This window comes from Lactuca saligna, chromosome 1, assembly GCF_052625555.1.
Source record: "Lactuca saligna cultivar CGN05327 chromosome 1, ASM5262555v1, whole genome shotgun sequence".
NCBI lineage: Eukaryota > Viridiplantae > Streptophyta > Magnoliopsida > Asterales > Asteraceae > Lactuca > Lactuca saligna.
In genome coordinates this window covers 18,653,242-18,668,295 of record NC_136417.1, presented here as the reverse complement: position 1 = coordinate 18,668,295, position 15,054 = coordinate 18,653,242, and the positions used below count along the sequence as shown (strand labels likewise).

Here is a 15,054-nt window from a genome sequence, read left to right as displayed (position 1 = left end):
TGAGGGACGTTTTAGAGGCTGTCATATGCTAGGAACATGATTTTGGAGAGAAACAAGAGAGAACCAAGTGCAATCAAGAATTTTATGTACCTGACTATTCAATAATAGTGTGCATTGAAGATTAACTATTGTGTTCTTATTCCATATTTGATCATCCATCATTCACTTGATTGGGAATCTGCACCATCAAGTAAATCCGATTGATACATCAAAGCATTTTGGGTTTTACATTCTCCATGTTAAAAAGCATTAGCATCTTATGTAAATACCTCCTTTGACTAAGTCCAGTTAGTCTTCTACTCCTATTTCTCAAAATCCTTATTCGTAGAATATAAGCAGCATCTCCCATATCCTTCATAGAAAAACACTTTCCAAGCCAGGACTTAACTTCCTGCAAGGTTGGAATGTCGTTTCCTATAAGTAGTATGTTATCAACATACAATACCAAGAATGTGACTATACTCCCACTAGCTTTCACATATACACAAGATTCATCTTCACTTCTAGAGAAACCAAACTCTTTGACTTTCTCATCAAAGGAAATATTCCATCTACGAGAAGCTTGTTTCAATCCATATATTGATTTCTCACGCTTACACACTCTATTGGGGTATTTAACATCCACAAAACCCTTTGGCTGACTCATGTAAACATCCTCAACCAACTTTCCATTAAAGAAAGCGGTTTTGACATCCATCTGCCAAATTTCATAGTCATGAAATGCAGCTATGGCTAACACAACCCTAAGAGATTTAATCTTTCCCACTAGAGAGAAGGTATCATCATAGTTAATCATTAGGGTTTAAGTAAATCCCTTCGTAACTAGTCGAGCCTTGAAGGTGTGTACCTTTCCTTCCATGTCGGTCTTCTTCTTGAAGATCCATTTGCACCCAACTGTCTTTCAACCTGATACATTGTCAACCAAGTTCCAAACTTGATTGTCACACATGGACTGGATCTCAATGTCCGTTGCTTCTTTCCATTTAGCAGACTCAGGGCACGCCAAGCTTCCATGTAGTTAGAAGGTTCATCCAAATTTACCAGTGCATTATCACTGATAAACATATCACCATCCGTAGTTATATGGAAACCATAAAACTCTGGTGTCATTCTAACTCGAGTGGAATGTCTAAGAGGTAACAACTTATTAATAGGTTCAACATGAATTTCTTCCTCGGGTTGAGTGCTAGTGTTAGAGGTTCCTTCATTGCTTGACTCTTGAATTTCTTCAAGATCAATTGCACTCCCACTATCCTATTTTCATATGTTTTTTTTTCTCTCTCTCTCTATCTCTATCTCTCTCTCTCTCTCTCCCCCTTTCTCAAGACTCATCACCGTGCTACAAAGACCATGTTCTCACTAGGTCTGTAGAACAAACCCAAAGGACTTCTGTGGATAGCCGATGAAAATACATCGCTCACTTCGAGGTTCAAGCTTTTCGTGAGTCTCTCGTCTAACGAAAGCTTTCCAACCTCAAACCTCGATATGTGCTAATGAGGGAACCTTCCCTATCAATATTTTGTGAGGTGTTTTGGCAACCTTCTTTATGTGAACAAGATTTAGAATGTGGGTGGCAGTCTCTAAGGCATACCCTCAAAATGAGATTGGTATTGAAGCTCGACTCACTATGGAACGAACCATGTATAATAAGGTTTGATTACACCTCTCAACCACACCATTAAGTTGTGTTGTCCTAGGATGTGTCAATTGTGAAACAATTCCACATTCCTTGAGGTAGTCATGGAACTCAATACTAAGATACTCACCACGTCTATCGAATCTGAGCATCTTCATCTTCCTACCCAATTGATTTTCGACTTCATGCTTGAATTCTTTGAACTTTTCAAAGGTTTCTAACTTATGTTTGATTAAGTAGACATATCCATATATGCTATAATCAACGGCAAAAGTCATATAAAATCGATTTGCATCCCTTGTGGTGGATCTGAAGGGCCCACACACATTCGTGTGTATGAGATCCAACAATCCCTCAACTTTTTCACATGAACCCATGAAAGGTGATTTAGTCATCTTTCCAAGTAAACAAGATTCTCATGTATCATCCGAACTCAACTCAAATGATTCCAACACTCTATCCTTTTGGAGTTGGGCAATGCATTTCTTGTTGACATATCCAAGACGACAATTCCATAAGCATACCTTTTCTAAACCATTAGACGAATCAATTTGCAACACATTATTTCCTAAATTTTCTACAACCATGACAATTTCATATATTCCATCACAAGGTAAAGCTTCAAAATAAAATACAACATTATAGTAAGCATGAATAGAACCATTCTCATTATCAAAATAATATCTAAAACCTTGATTATATAAACCATGAAATGAAATAATATTTCTTGTCATTTCTGATGAGTAGCAATAATTATTTAAATCTAAACATAACCCACTACTAAGCACTAAAGAATAAACACCAATCTTAATTTGTAACAGGCGGCGATCTCCTATTGCCCATAATTAGGTTCATCTTCCCATGCTCCACATTTTTACTTCTTCTTAGTCCCTGCAAGTTAGAGCAAATGTGAAAACCACTCCCTATATCAAGAACCCAAGATTTTGAATGTGAAGAGTTTTTAGATAGAATAGTGTAAATGCATGCAGAGGTTGGCTAAACCATGCCATCCTTTATGTCTTGCAAGTACTTGGGGCAGCTTCATTTCCAATTCCCTTTGTCATGGAAATAAAAGCAAGTAGCCTCCTTCGGATCTGAGACAGGGGGAGCTTCGGAACTAGATTTTCCCTTAGGGCCATTACTTGATGACCCGACATGAGACTCTCCCTTCCAGTTCTATTTCGAGGGAGCTTTCATATTCTTCCCTTTCCCTTGACCTATGGCCAAGATAGGAGAAGCAACAGTAAGTGTAGAGGCAACACTTTTTTCCTTCATTCCACTTTCGGCTGTTCTCAACAAGCTTTGGATTTGACTCAATGTGGTTTGCTCATTGTTCAAATGATAAGTCATAAAAAAACTTATCATAATAGCTAGGCAATGAGTGCAAGATTATCTCAATAGCCAATTCCTCATCAAAGTTAACATTGAGCTTCAACGGCCGATCCACATAATGTTGCATGCGTTGCGAGGTGGTCATGACGGACTCTCCATCATTCATCTTGCTTGTTATGAGTGATTTGACTATTTCCTACCTTTCTTGACGGGCCCATTGATGGTACTTCTCCATCAAGTCCTTGCACATCTCATAAGGCCAATAGTCCCCATGGAACCTTTGTATCTCGGGAGTCATAGTAGCCACCATGGTACTGATGGGTTTTAGCCATAAGTACTTTCCTATGTGCGCATGCAAAACCCTAATGCTTGGATCTACGCTTTCTAATCAAACATGCTTTGAATCCAAGACTTCTAATGACTATTTAGGTGTAATAACAATATTGAAACAGATCTAGAATCATACCTTTGATTTCCTTGTTGACCTTGTTGTCTTGGAGCTTCTAGAGTCACAATTGTCACTCCTCTAATGGCTTACAAACACCAAATAGAAAGGAGGATGATTTGAGAGAGAGGAGAGGGGAGGAATTCGGCCAGAGTATCTTTACTTTGGATGGGGTACCGAATTCTCTATCCCATAGGGTCTATTTATACTTGTAGACTCCTTAAGGGTTACAGCTTAAACCCTAATTGGATAACTTAGACTTTAAGTGATCCTAATCCTTACTTTGGATAACCCTTGGAAGAATTTGAGGCTATCCCAAGCCCTAGAATTCGTCCATCCTCTATCCAATAAGGATTTACAGTCTAAAGTGTAACTATCAAACAATTGATAGTTTATACCCTCTTATTTAATTAATCTCCTTAAGTCACCAAATTAATACTAATTAATCTATGACTTATATTAATCAAATAACTATATATTATTCTTTATATTATTCTCATAATATACTAATAATATTTACTCTCTCTCAATAAATCATCCTATCAAGTTGCTATGGTGAAGGCAACCCAAAAGGACCATGCACAATCGGGTCAAATACTTGTCTAATATAGTTGCAGCCTTAGACACTATTCCAACAGTCTCCCACTTGGATAAGTCTAGTAACTATATGCGCAAGTACATTCCGATTTGCAATCGTAGCTCTCAAAAACGCTGTCAAACTCTGATCTAATCAATCTTTTCCTTTAGATAAGGGATAGTACAGTCCTCTGTTAAATATCATGTTGACAATACTATGGAATAGTTAGTGTAGCATTTGGTTTCTCGATCTCCGATTTATTTGACATAGAACTTAATCGAACACATCAATTCAGTTCTGACCGGGCCCGACACATAAGTCAAATCAAATCATCGAGCGGCCGAGATATCGCTTTTTCCTTCTTAGGATAAAAGTTACAGATAAACTTCGACTTATATGCATTTACTTATTCATTAACCAACTACACACAACAATGCGTTTTATAACATCGAGTTACCAATGCGTTTTCGCATTATCAATGTACAATCAATTAACCAATAACAAACCATATATCTAGGTTTTAAGACTATATGATATTATCGTCTTGCAATCACCCTTTTATATCATATTCCATAAGGTGATTCCAGCAAGCGCGGGTTTGTTCCAATGCTCAAACCTAGTTCATAAGCACCCATGAACATTGCAGCAATCTTTTGCTATGTCTAACACCATTTAGACACTCTACGCACCTATTCATGACAATCTTCATTCATATCTACTTCCGACATATGAACGATTGTGGACTATTTGAACAATTCGATTATTCTTAATAAACTCAATTATTCTGGAAGTCAAAACATGCAAAGTGAAACAATAGTTAAACAATTAACATAAGACAGTAACATTACTTATAAATAAAACTCCTTTATTTAATCATCAAATGTTAATTACATTTATCTATTACACGTTTCTAATACTATCTAATCTATGCTAATATCATCCTTCAGCCCAATACTCCTAGCATGCTGCAAATGCTTAACCCTACTCAGTCTCTTCGTAAGCGGATTTGCTGGGTTATCTTCCGATGATATTCTCTTCACTACGAGTTGTCCTTCTTCTACACGATGTCTAATGAAGTGATATTTTCTGTCGATATGTTGTGATCTACCATGATCTCTCGGTTCCTTGGTCAAGGAAACCGCACCTTCATTATCACAGAAAATCTCCATGGGCTCCTTTATGGCAGGTACAACTCCAAGATCACCAATGAAGTTCTTTAGCCATATTGCCTCCTTCGACGCTTCGCTCGCCGCGATGGACTCTGGTTCACACATTGAATCAGCTACGGTTTCTTGCTTAGAACTCTTCCAAGTTACTGCTCCTCCATTCAGGGTAAAGACCCAGCCCGACTGCGAACGGTAGTTGCCCCTGTCGGTCTGAAAACTGGCGTCACTATACCCTCGCACCTTCAAGTCATCACTCCCTCCAAGGACTAAGAACCATTCCTTCGTCCTCCGAAGGTACTTAAGGATATTCTTCACCGCAACCCAATGGGCTCTGCCAGGATTCCCTTGATATCTACTAACCATGCTCAAAGCAAAGGCTACATCAGGGCGAGTACAAGTCATAGCGTATATGATTGAGCCAACTGCGGAAGCGTATGGAACTCGGCTCATTTCAGCTATCTCGTCTTCGGTACTCGGACTTTGAGTCTTACTAAACTTGGCATTGCTTTGTATCGGTAATTCTCCCTTTTTTGAGTTTTCCATACTAAAACGTTTTAGTACTTTCTCTAAGTAAGTGTTCTGACTAAGTCCTATTAGTCTCTTACTTCTTTCTCTTACTATCCTTATTCCCAAAATATAGGAAGCCTCTCCGAGGTCCTTCATAGCGAAGCACTTCCCGAGCCAGGACTTAACTTCCTGCAGAGTCGGGATGTCATTTCCTATGAGTAATATGTCATCGACATATAGAACGAGAAAGCTTACTACACTCCCACTGGCTTTGACATATACACACGATTCATCTTCGCTTCGTACAAATCCAAACTCTTTGACTTTCTCATCGAAGCAAATATTCCATCTACGAGACGCTTGCTTTAGTCCATAAATAGACTTCTCAAGCTTACACACTCTATTCGGATGCTTCGGATCCACAAACCCTTCTGGCTGATCCATGTAAACATCCTCAGCCAACTTCCCGTTAAGGAAAGCGGTCTTGACATCCATTTGCCTAATCTCATAATCATGAAATGCAGCAATAGCTAGCATCACTCTAATAGATTTTATCTTTGCAACTGGTGAGAAGGTCTCTTCATAGTCAACTCCGAGAGTTTGAGTAAAGCCCTTCGCAACTAGTCGCGCTTTAAACGTGTGTACTTTTCCATCCACATCGGTCTTCTTCTTGAAGATCCATTTGCACCCAACGGTCTTACGTCCAGGCACATTATCAACCAAATTCCAAACTTGGTTATCATACATGGATTGGATCTCGCTATCCATTGCCTCTTTCCATTTCGCAGACTCCGGGCCTGCCATGGCTTCCTTATAGCTATTAGGTTCATCAAGGTTTATTAGTGTACTATCACTAATATACGTGTCCCCTTCGGTAGTAATATGAAAACCATACAACTGGGGTTGAAACCTAACTCTTTCGAAACATCTAATAGGTAATGATATGTCAATTGGTTCAACCGGAGTTTCCTCCACGGGTTGAGCGCCAGCGGTTGAGGTTCCTTCATCTATCGACTCTTGAATCTCTTCAAGATCGATTTGCCTCCCACTGTCTCCTTGGCCTATGAGTTCTCGCTCTCGGAAAACTCCTCTCCTTGCAACAAAGACAACATTGTCCTTCGGTCTATAGAAGAGATATCCAAAGGATTTCTGCGGGTAGCCGATGAAAATACATCGCTCACTACGAGGTTCGAGCTTGTCGTGAGTATCTCATCTTACGAAATCCTCGCAACCCCAAAACTTGATATGTGCTAACGAAGGAGCTTTCCTCGTCCATATCTCGTGAGGTGTTTTAGCAACCTTCTTAGTAGGGACTCGGTTAAGGATATGGGCGACAGTCTCTAAGGCATACCCCCAAAAAGAGATAGATAGCGAAGCACGACTCATCATAGAGCGAACCATGTCCAACAAGGTTCGATTACGCCTTTCTGCCACACCATTCAATTGTGGTGTCCTAGGTGGTGTCAATTGTGAAACTATTCCACACTCCTTGAGATAATCGTGGAATTCAAGACTTAGGTACTCTCCTCCTCGATCGGATCGAACCATCTTGATCTTCCTGCCCAATTGATTCTCCACTTCATTCTTGAACTCTTTGAACTTTTCAAAAGTTTCTGACTTTTGCTTGATTAAGTAGATATACCCATATCTACTATAGTCATCGGTAAAAGTCACGTAGAAGCGGTTACCATCCTTCGTGGTAGATCTAAACGGTCCACACACAGCGGTATGTATGAGGTCCAATAGACCCTTACCCCTTTCGCACGTACCAGCGAAGGGTGACTTAGTCATCTTTCCTAGTAAACAAGACTCGCATGTGTCATCTTCCCTAAGGTCGAATGACTCCAACACTCCATCCTTTTGGAGTTGGGCTATGCGTTTCTTGTTGACATGTCTAAGACGACAATGCCATAAGGATGCCTTATCCATACTATTGGAAGAATCCAAGTACAAAACATCATTTCCTAAGTTATCAACAATCATAACAGTTTCATAAATTCCATTACATGGTATAGCTTCAAAGTAAAAGATACCATTTAGATAAGCTAAAATAGAACCATTCTCATTATTAAAAGAAAATCTAAAACCTTGTCTAAACAAACCATGAAAAGAAATGATGTTTCTAGCCATTTCTGGCGAATAGCAACAATTGTTCAAATCTAAAGATAAACTATTCCTAAGCACTAAAGAATACACTCCAATCTTGGTCACAGGCAACGATCTTCTGTTCCCCATGATTAGATTTATTCTTCCATGCTCCACGTCTCTACTTCTTCTTAGTCCCTGCACATTAGAACAAATGTGATAACCACAACCGGTATCAAGAACCGAAGAAGTATTGTGGGAATCATTAGATTTAATTGTATATATACCTGCGAAAGATGGCTTGATCTTTCCTTCCTTGATGGCTTGCAGGTACTCCGGGCAGCTTCTCTTCCAATGTCCTATCTTGTGGCAGTGGTGGCACTCTACCTCCTTCGGATTAGAATAGGGCTTAGCGGGATCAGCTTTGGTTCCACTAGAAGAGGCACCATCTCGGGCTTTCACCTTGCGATGGTTCTTTGAAGAAGCCTTCCTCTTTTTTCCTTTTCCAAGTCCAGTTGCCAAGATAGGAGCAGCGGGCGGATTGGGAGTTGGTGCAACAAACTTGTCCTTGAAGTTGATCTCAGCAACCCTCAAGATACCTTGGAGTTTGCTTAGGGTGACCTCTTCTTTGTTCATGTGATAGGTCATCCTAAATTGATTGTAGCTCGGAGGCAAAGAGTGAAGCACCATGTCGATCGCCAAGTCTTCCCCAAAGTCAACATTTAACTTGCGAAGGCGGTCGACATACCTTTGCATCTTTTGCAAGTGCACGGTAAGAGATTCTACATGACCCATCTTAGCGGAAATCATGTTCGTGAAAATCTCATAACGCTCTTGTCTCGCGTTTTGATGGTATCTCTCCAATAAGTCTTGGTGCATTTCGTACGGATACATGTCCTCGTAGGACTTTTGGAATTCAGAGTTCATAGTCGCGATCATGATGCAATGCACTTTCGTTGCATCACGCTCGTGAGTTTCGAAAGCGGTGATTTCGGCGGGAGTAGCGATTTCGGGGTTGATTTTCTCGAGCTTCTCATCGAGGACATACTCCTTATCCTCATAGCGAGCAATCGTGTGAATGTATCTTATCCATTCGCTAAAGTTCGTTCCATCAAAGGTGACATTTTGACAAAGGCTCATCAAAGTGAAAGAACTCGCAGCAGCATTGTGACATCCCCAAAATCTCGGCCAGAAAAGACCGATTTTCATTTATGCTTTTAAATATTTTCAGAGTAAATCCTTTTGATTTGAAAGAGTTGCGGAATTTGTTCCCAAAAACAAAACATGATAAAACAATGTTTACCAAAGCATTTCATAAAAGAAATGTATTTTCATTATAATCAAAACTCGGGGTGTCATGTTCCGATACAGACCAATAAGCATAAACGAATACATTACAAGTCATATAACAAGTATAAACATATGCGGACTTGTAAACAAATCAACTTGATGGTTCATCCATCTCATGCCCTTCCGCCACTTCCTGTAATACAATTTAAAACTGAGTGGGTCAGGCTTGGGAGCCTGGTGAGCATATAGGGTTTTCAACCCACAATAAATAATTAAATTAATTATTATCAATCAACAATAACCCAGTTACCCATTCCCGTTATTCTCACTTTACGTCCCTAAAATAACTAACACAAGGGACCTAATCTAAGAACATTTTCATCGGGGTGACAACACATGCTGCGGGGTTTCCTCAGCAATATAAGTCAAATAAGGCAACCATGAGGGGGATGGAATACAGCGAATGAACACCCAAGTTCATTAACACCTACAGGTTATGAACCTGCTAGCGTTCCACATGACTATCTAGAAAAGTCCGTGGTCGTCATCTAAATTCCGCTAGATGACTGGATCAAACAACAACGAGGCCTCTCATCTGTTTATTACACACCAACTATCTACCCATGTTCTACCCAACATATTAGTAGATAAAAACATACATTTTATACATATTTTCAAAACCTGTATAGTATGCTTGATCAAAACATTTTCCATATAACAGATATGGCACACGCACATAACACGTATTTCATATAGAAATAATCATATCTATAAGATAGAAGAAAGTGAATATACATTCACACACATAACAACAAAATATACACCTAACACGTATCTCGTATAAAATACTTCATAGTTATACGTTATGAGAAAGTAACAACGCATTCACACGTATAAACGACAATAAACTTAATACCCTCGAACCATACTTGTATTATTATTGCGTTTATGAAAGGTAGTATACACTCACTTGATCAGAAGATGATCGGACAGCACTACGACTCGCAAAAGTAATAATCCTCTGTAGATCTGGAAGATCTCTACGAAAATCGAACTTCTCGCGGGCAGAGCTTCGGCTCGGAAACCGCACTTCTCGGGATCTTCGGGATCTCGGGACTCGGGAATATTACCGGGGCTTCGGGATGGCTTCGGGAGTAAAACCGCAGAGCTTCGGCACAAAAACGAGAGGAAATTAGCAAATAAACCCGGAACCCTCGCATCCTATTTATAGGAGGCTGGAAGCCTCTCGTACGCGGGGCGTACAGGCTCCGAAATGCGTCACTGCATGCGTCATCCGAAGTGTCGACACTTTGGCTGTACACGGGGTGTACTCGAGTACGCGGCGCGTACCTCGGATCAGAGCTGTGACTCGTCTTCGGATAATGCTTCCGAATTTTCAATTAAAAATAAACACAAATTAATTAATAAACTTCGGAAATTCATATCTTCTTCATACGAAGTCCGTTTTCGACGTTCTTTATATCCACGGAAAGGTGAGACTACGCTATACAACTTTCGTTTGGACTCCGTCGGCTAATTTTGACTTTATTTTTATTATTTATTTTTAATAGGCCGGGACAGAAATTTTCGTTAAATTCATAACTTCTTCGTTTGACGTCCGTTCTTGCCTAGCTTTTTATCGCTTTGATACTAACAACGAGATCTTCGATTCTCGTTTAGATCACTAAGGCTAAATATCGCTTTAACGTAAATTTCACTTTTTACGTTATTCAGCGTTGCCGGTTCTGTCGCAAAACTTCGACAGGTCATAACTTCCTCGTTATAACTCGGATTTCGGCATTCTTTATATCTTCGGAAACCTTGTTTCAACTACTACAACATTATCTAAAGATATCAAGTTTATTTTACACTTAAATTTTGACGCTTATTTTTATTCTTAATTAATCAAACCACATAATTAAGCAATTAAGCATAAAACACATAATACTCAAATAATACAATCTTATTATTTCAAAACGGGTTACAAAGGTTAACCTAGACCATTATATTGCTAAAAATGGCAAGCCTGGAAACACAGGCGTTACAAGCATTGTTAGCGTTCGACATCTACAAATAGAAAGGACAAAGATAGATTAGAATATGAATCCCTAATATTCACCCAATAAGAAATTAGGGCCAGGATCCAACAACAATATTTACACATTAAAAAAGGGATGCCGTAATCTAACATGCAAACATTTTGAAGGTAAGTGAATGACGATTCACTAATTCTCCACCATGAAAAACATAACTTTAAGTCCTAAATGTATTGAGAATTCCTAGGTTCGGATGAGATTCATTGAAACTGTTCAATGGCATGTTTAAATCTCGATATGCCCCTCTTGTTTGTGATTGGGATACCGAGGATCACAAAGCGGATGTGAATTACCATACAAATTAAACGTGGTGCCTTCATTGTAACGATCACCTATTTGATGTGCCGGTAAACCACACACGCTCCATCGAACTATGATAAACAATGAATCACCCTTTACCACATTCGCTTAGAACCAATTAGTGTGCCGGTAAACCACACACGCTCCACTAACTTCTTAGCAAGGTGCAAAGTGTAATTTCGTGGGATTGCATCAATTCACTTTTCCTAAAGTAACTAAGATTGGGAATTTTAATAAAACATGTAGTTACCTTGTATTTCTTATTATACTTTTAATGAGAGGATGAGGTTGCCCTATCCTACTCGTTCGGCTAACGACCCTCCACCAATCAAGCAAGCGGTGGGTGTGAGTGTACACCCATTAAGCGTCATTTTATAGGCCGCAACCTTATACACACCTTATAGACCGGCTTCGTGAATGAGACCTACTAACGGTAAGACTAGCATTTAAGTTATACATACATACATACATACATATATATATATATATATATATATATATATATATATATATATATATATATATTAATCTTGTAATATTGTATTAGTATAGGGTTGTATTTTAAACTTGTAAAATTCTAGGATTTAAAATTTAAATTGTCTAAATTAAACTTTTAATCACAAAACATAAATTTCAATACTTGAAGACTAGTTTTAAACATTTAAAACATAAAGGATCAAATAATAAATAATTTAATCACATAATTTTCCATATTTGATTAATAATTATCATATAAGAAAATCAAATATTTTATTAATTGATAATTATCTTCAATTAGATCAAAAATATAGTCATATATATCACAAAATCGGATTAAGACTGATTAGATATGATTAAGGTAAGTTTCCATGAATACATCCGAAAGAGCTGTGTGACCGTTTTCAAAGAACACCATTAGGAGTTTATGATCCTCTCTCAACGACTCAAAACTAAATCCACTGTTTATAAATTGTTACCCGTTTGGTATAAGCTTAGTAATTAACAAGCAATTCGCAAATGTGACAAAAGTGTTTGAACAGATAAAATTATAAATTAAACGGGGGGAATAATCTTTGCTTTGAAGTCGGGTAAATTATATTCTACTGCATTTCTTTGATTTATCGATCGCTTTTAAGAAAAAAAAAGAACCAAAAGACACACAACGTACTATACCCCACGTACACACCCACAGCCAATAGAGATATGCTACTATTGTATCTCTCCTACGCTATTCTATGGATCTCCTCCGCCGTTCCGGTAGTTATCGCCGCCGCCGGCAAGAGCATTTTCATCTTGGCCGGCCAAAGCAACATGTCAGGCAGAGGTGGCGTCGTGAATGACACCTGGGACAACTACATTCCACCGGAATCTTACCCTAATCTCGCCATCCTCCGTCTCAGTGCCGACCTCAACTGGCAACTAGCCACGGAGCCTCTTCACCGTGACATTGACACCGCCAAAGCATGCGGCGTTGGGCCTGGGATGGCCTTTGCGAGTTCGTTGTTGAGAATGGATTCGAGCGTTGGGGTGGTGGGTTTGGTTCCTTGCGCAGTCGGAGGGACTAATATTAGCCAATGGGCACGTGGCGGGGAGCTTTACAAGCAGCTTATACGGCGGGCGGAGGCGGCGTTGGAGGGTGGAGGCACCATCCAAGGGATGCTGTGGTTTCAAGGGGAGAGTGACACGGTGAACAGAGAAGATGCGGAGTCGTATAAGACAAGGCTGCAAAATTTTTACCTTCATGTACGTGCCGATCTCCTTTTGCCGGTGCTTCCTATAATTCAGGTATTTATATCCATTTCAATATAATAATAATAATAAAATAAAATATGAAAATTTTAAACCCATATATGATACAAATATCATTACATTCTTATAGTCTTTTTACCTAAAAAATGATTATATTGTTTTAAACGGGCATGGTATGCAGGTAGCATTGGCATCTGGGGAAGGAGAATACGTAGAGATGGTGAGAGAAGGGCAACTAGGAATGGACCTGGTGAACCTACGAACCGTTGATGCAAAGGGTCTGAGCCTGGAACCAGATGTGTTGCACCTCACCACACCATCTCAGTTCTCTCTTGGCCACATGTTAGCCAACGCTTTCCTTCAAACGCGGCCTTCTGCTCTTGCTGTCACGAGTAGTCATGTTTCAAGATTAACAATCTTCCCAAAGATTCTTTTCTCTGGGCTATTCGCTAATTTCTTAGGCTCGAGACTGGTGTTTTAATTTTACTTATTAATTTATTGTAAAGGGAATATGATCATTCATTAAAGCATGTAATGCATTAAATTGCACGGAAGAAGTTTTTTACGAACGATTTTATTAATATGTGGGTCTAGTGGCTTAAACCTAGAATGCTTTTTTTTTTTTTAAAGAAGTATATATATATATATATATATATATATATATATATATATATATATATATATATATATATATATATATATATATATATATATATATATATATATATAAGATATAGAGACGTTTTTGACTTGTTTTGTTTTACAAGTACTGATGTTGCGTTGCATTACCCCTAGCTTCTGGTTATTTTTTATTGAAACGTCATGATTTGAACTTGGATATATCATATAGGAATTAAGGAGATTAAGCCACCTTATGGTGTAGAATACTTTGTTAATGACAAAATTTTACTAATGAACCAATTCGGAGTAGAAAAATCTCACACTAAAATTGATCATTGGTAAAGACCCAATCTGTCGTACGTCACTATTTGTTGCTATGTGTGTGTGTTCATTTAAAGCATTTGTAATATTTTTTTGGGTAGTTTTCCGTTTAAATTTATATTTTTACCAAATAATAATTACTTAATATTGCTAACTTGGTTAATCTATATTTTTATCAAAAAATATAGATTACATATTTAATAAATAATGAAATATTGTTATGGCATGACGTTTGTAAAAACTTCATTAAAATATTTATAACATAGGTTGGAACTTGCAAGTCGAATTAAAATTTATAGTTGGATTTTAACTGAAATGGTGATGTATATTTGATTATATGTTGATTTTTTCATTATAAAAAAAACCAGAAACCATATTTAAAAGAAAAAATAAAAAGAAAATTCAAAAGGATTTGCATGATCCTTTTCCTTCTTTTCTTTCTTTAGTACCGGTCTCGCATGTGTGTCTCTGTGACGTGTATGTGAACCACCTCCCAAAATGTGACGTATGTATCAAAGCAAGCATCGAATGCGTCTCACAGTTCCACGTGGCACTGTGGCGCCACGCTGGTCTCTAAGTGCATTAAAAAACGGAAATGAAAATTCTCGTACATATATGGAAGAGCACATAAGTTTCCTCCTTCTGAAGACAAATACAAAGAAATTAGATGAATACATCAAAGGTAAGAACTAAAGAACTCAAAAGCTTAATTTATGTTTTTCTTTGGCTTCATGTACACCAACGTTTATGTTTTCATGACTAGGCAAACATTCATGATCTGAATTTAAATTATAGGGAACTGAACGTATAAACGAGGAAGGCGCTTTGGAAATCAAGGTGGATTCCGTTGATTACAGGTCACCGGCGGGGTACGACGAGAAAAATAAGCCGGAGAAGGAGAAGGTGGAAGTCACTCATGTCATAAATCCCGACAGTCGAGATCCTGCAAG

The 15,054-nt window shown here is 38.4% G+C and overlaps 1 protein-coding gene across 1 annotated transcript; it reads left to right on the top strand.

Annotated features, from left to right (window-relative positions):
* Positions 1 to 12,616: 12,616 nt before the first annotated feature.
* LOC145025977 (putative carbohydrate esterase At4g34215) lies at positions 12,617 to 13,772 on the top strand. The gene is made up of 2 exons (XM_078976812.1): positions 12,617 to 13,198; positions 13,344 to 13,772. The coding sequence occupies exons 1-2, from the start codon at positions 12,617 to 12,619 to the stop codon at positions 13,641 to 13,643; spliced, it is 882 nt and encodes a 293-aa protein (XP_078832938.1). The 3' UTR covers positions 13,644 to 13,772.
* The last annotated feature ends 1,282 nt before the right edge of the window (positions 13,773 to 15,054 follow it).

Bases quoted from the DNA above. Each gene is read 5' to 3' on its own strand.
- LOC145025977 (XM_078976812.1), top strand. From the start codon at position 12,617: ATGCTACTATTGTATCTCTCCTACGCTATTCTATGGATCTCCTCCGCC. The intron at 13,199-13,343 runs GTATTTATATCC...CATGGTATGCAG, and splicing joins CGGTGCTTCCTATAATTCAG to GTAGCATTGGCATCTGGGGA.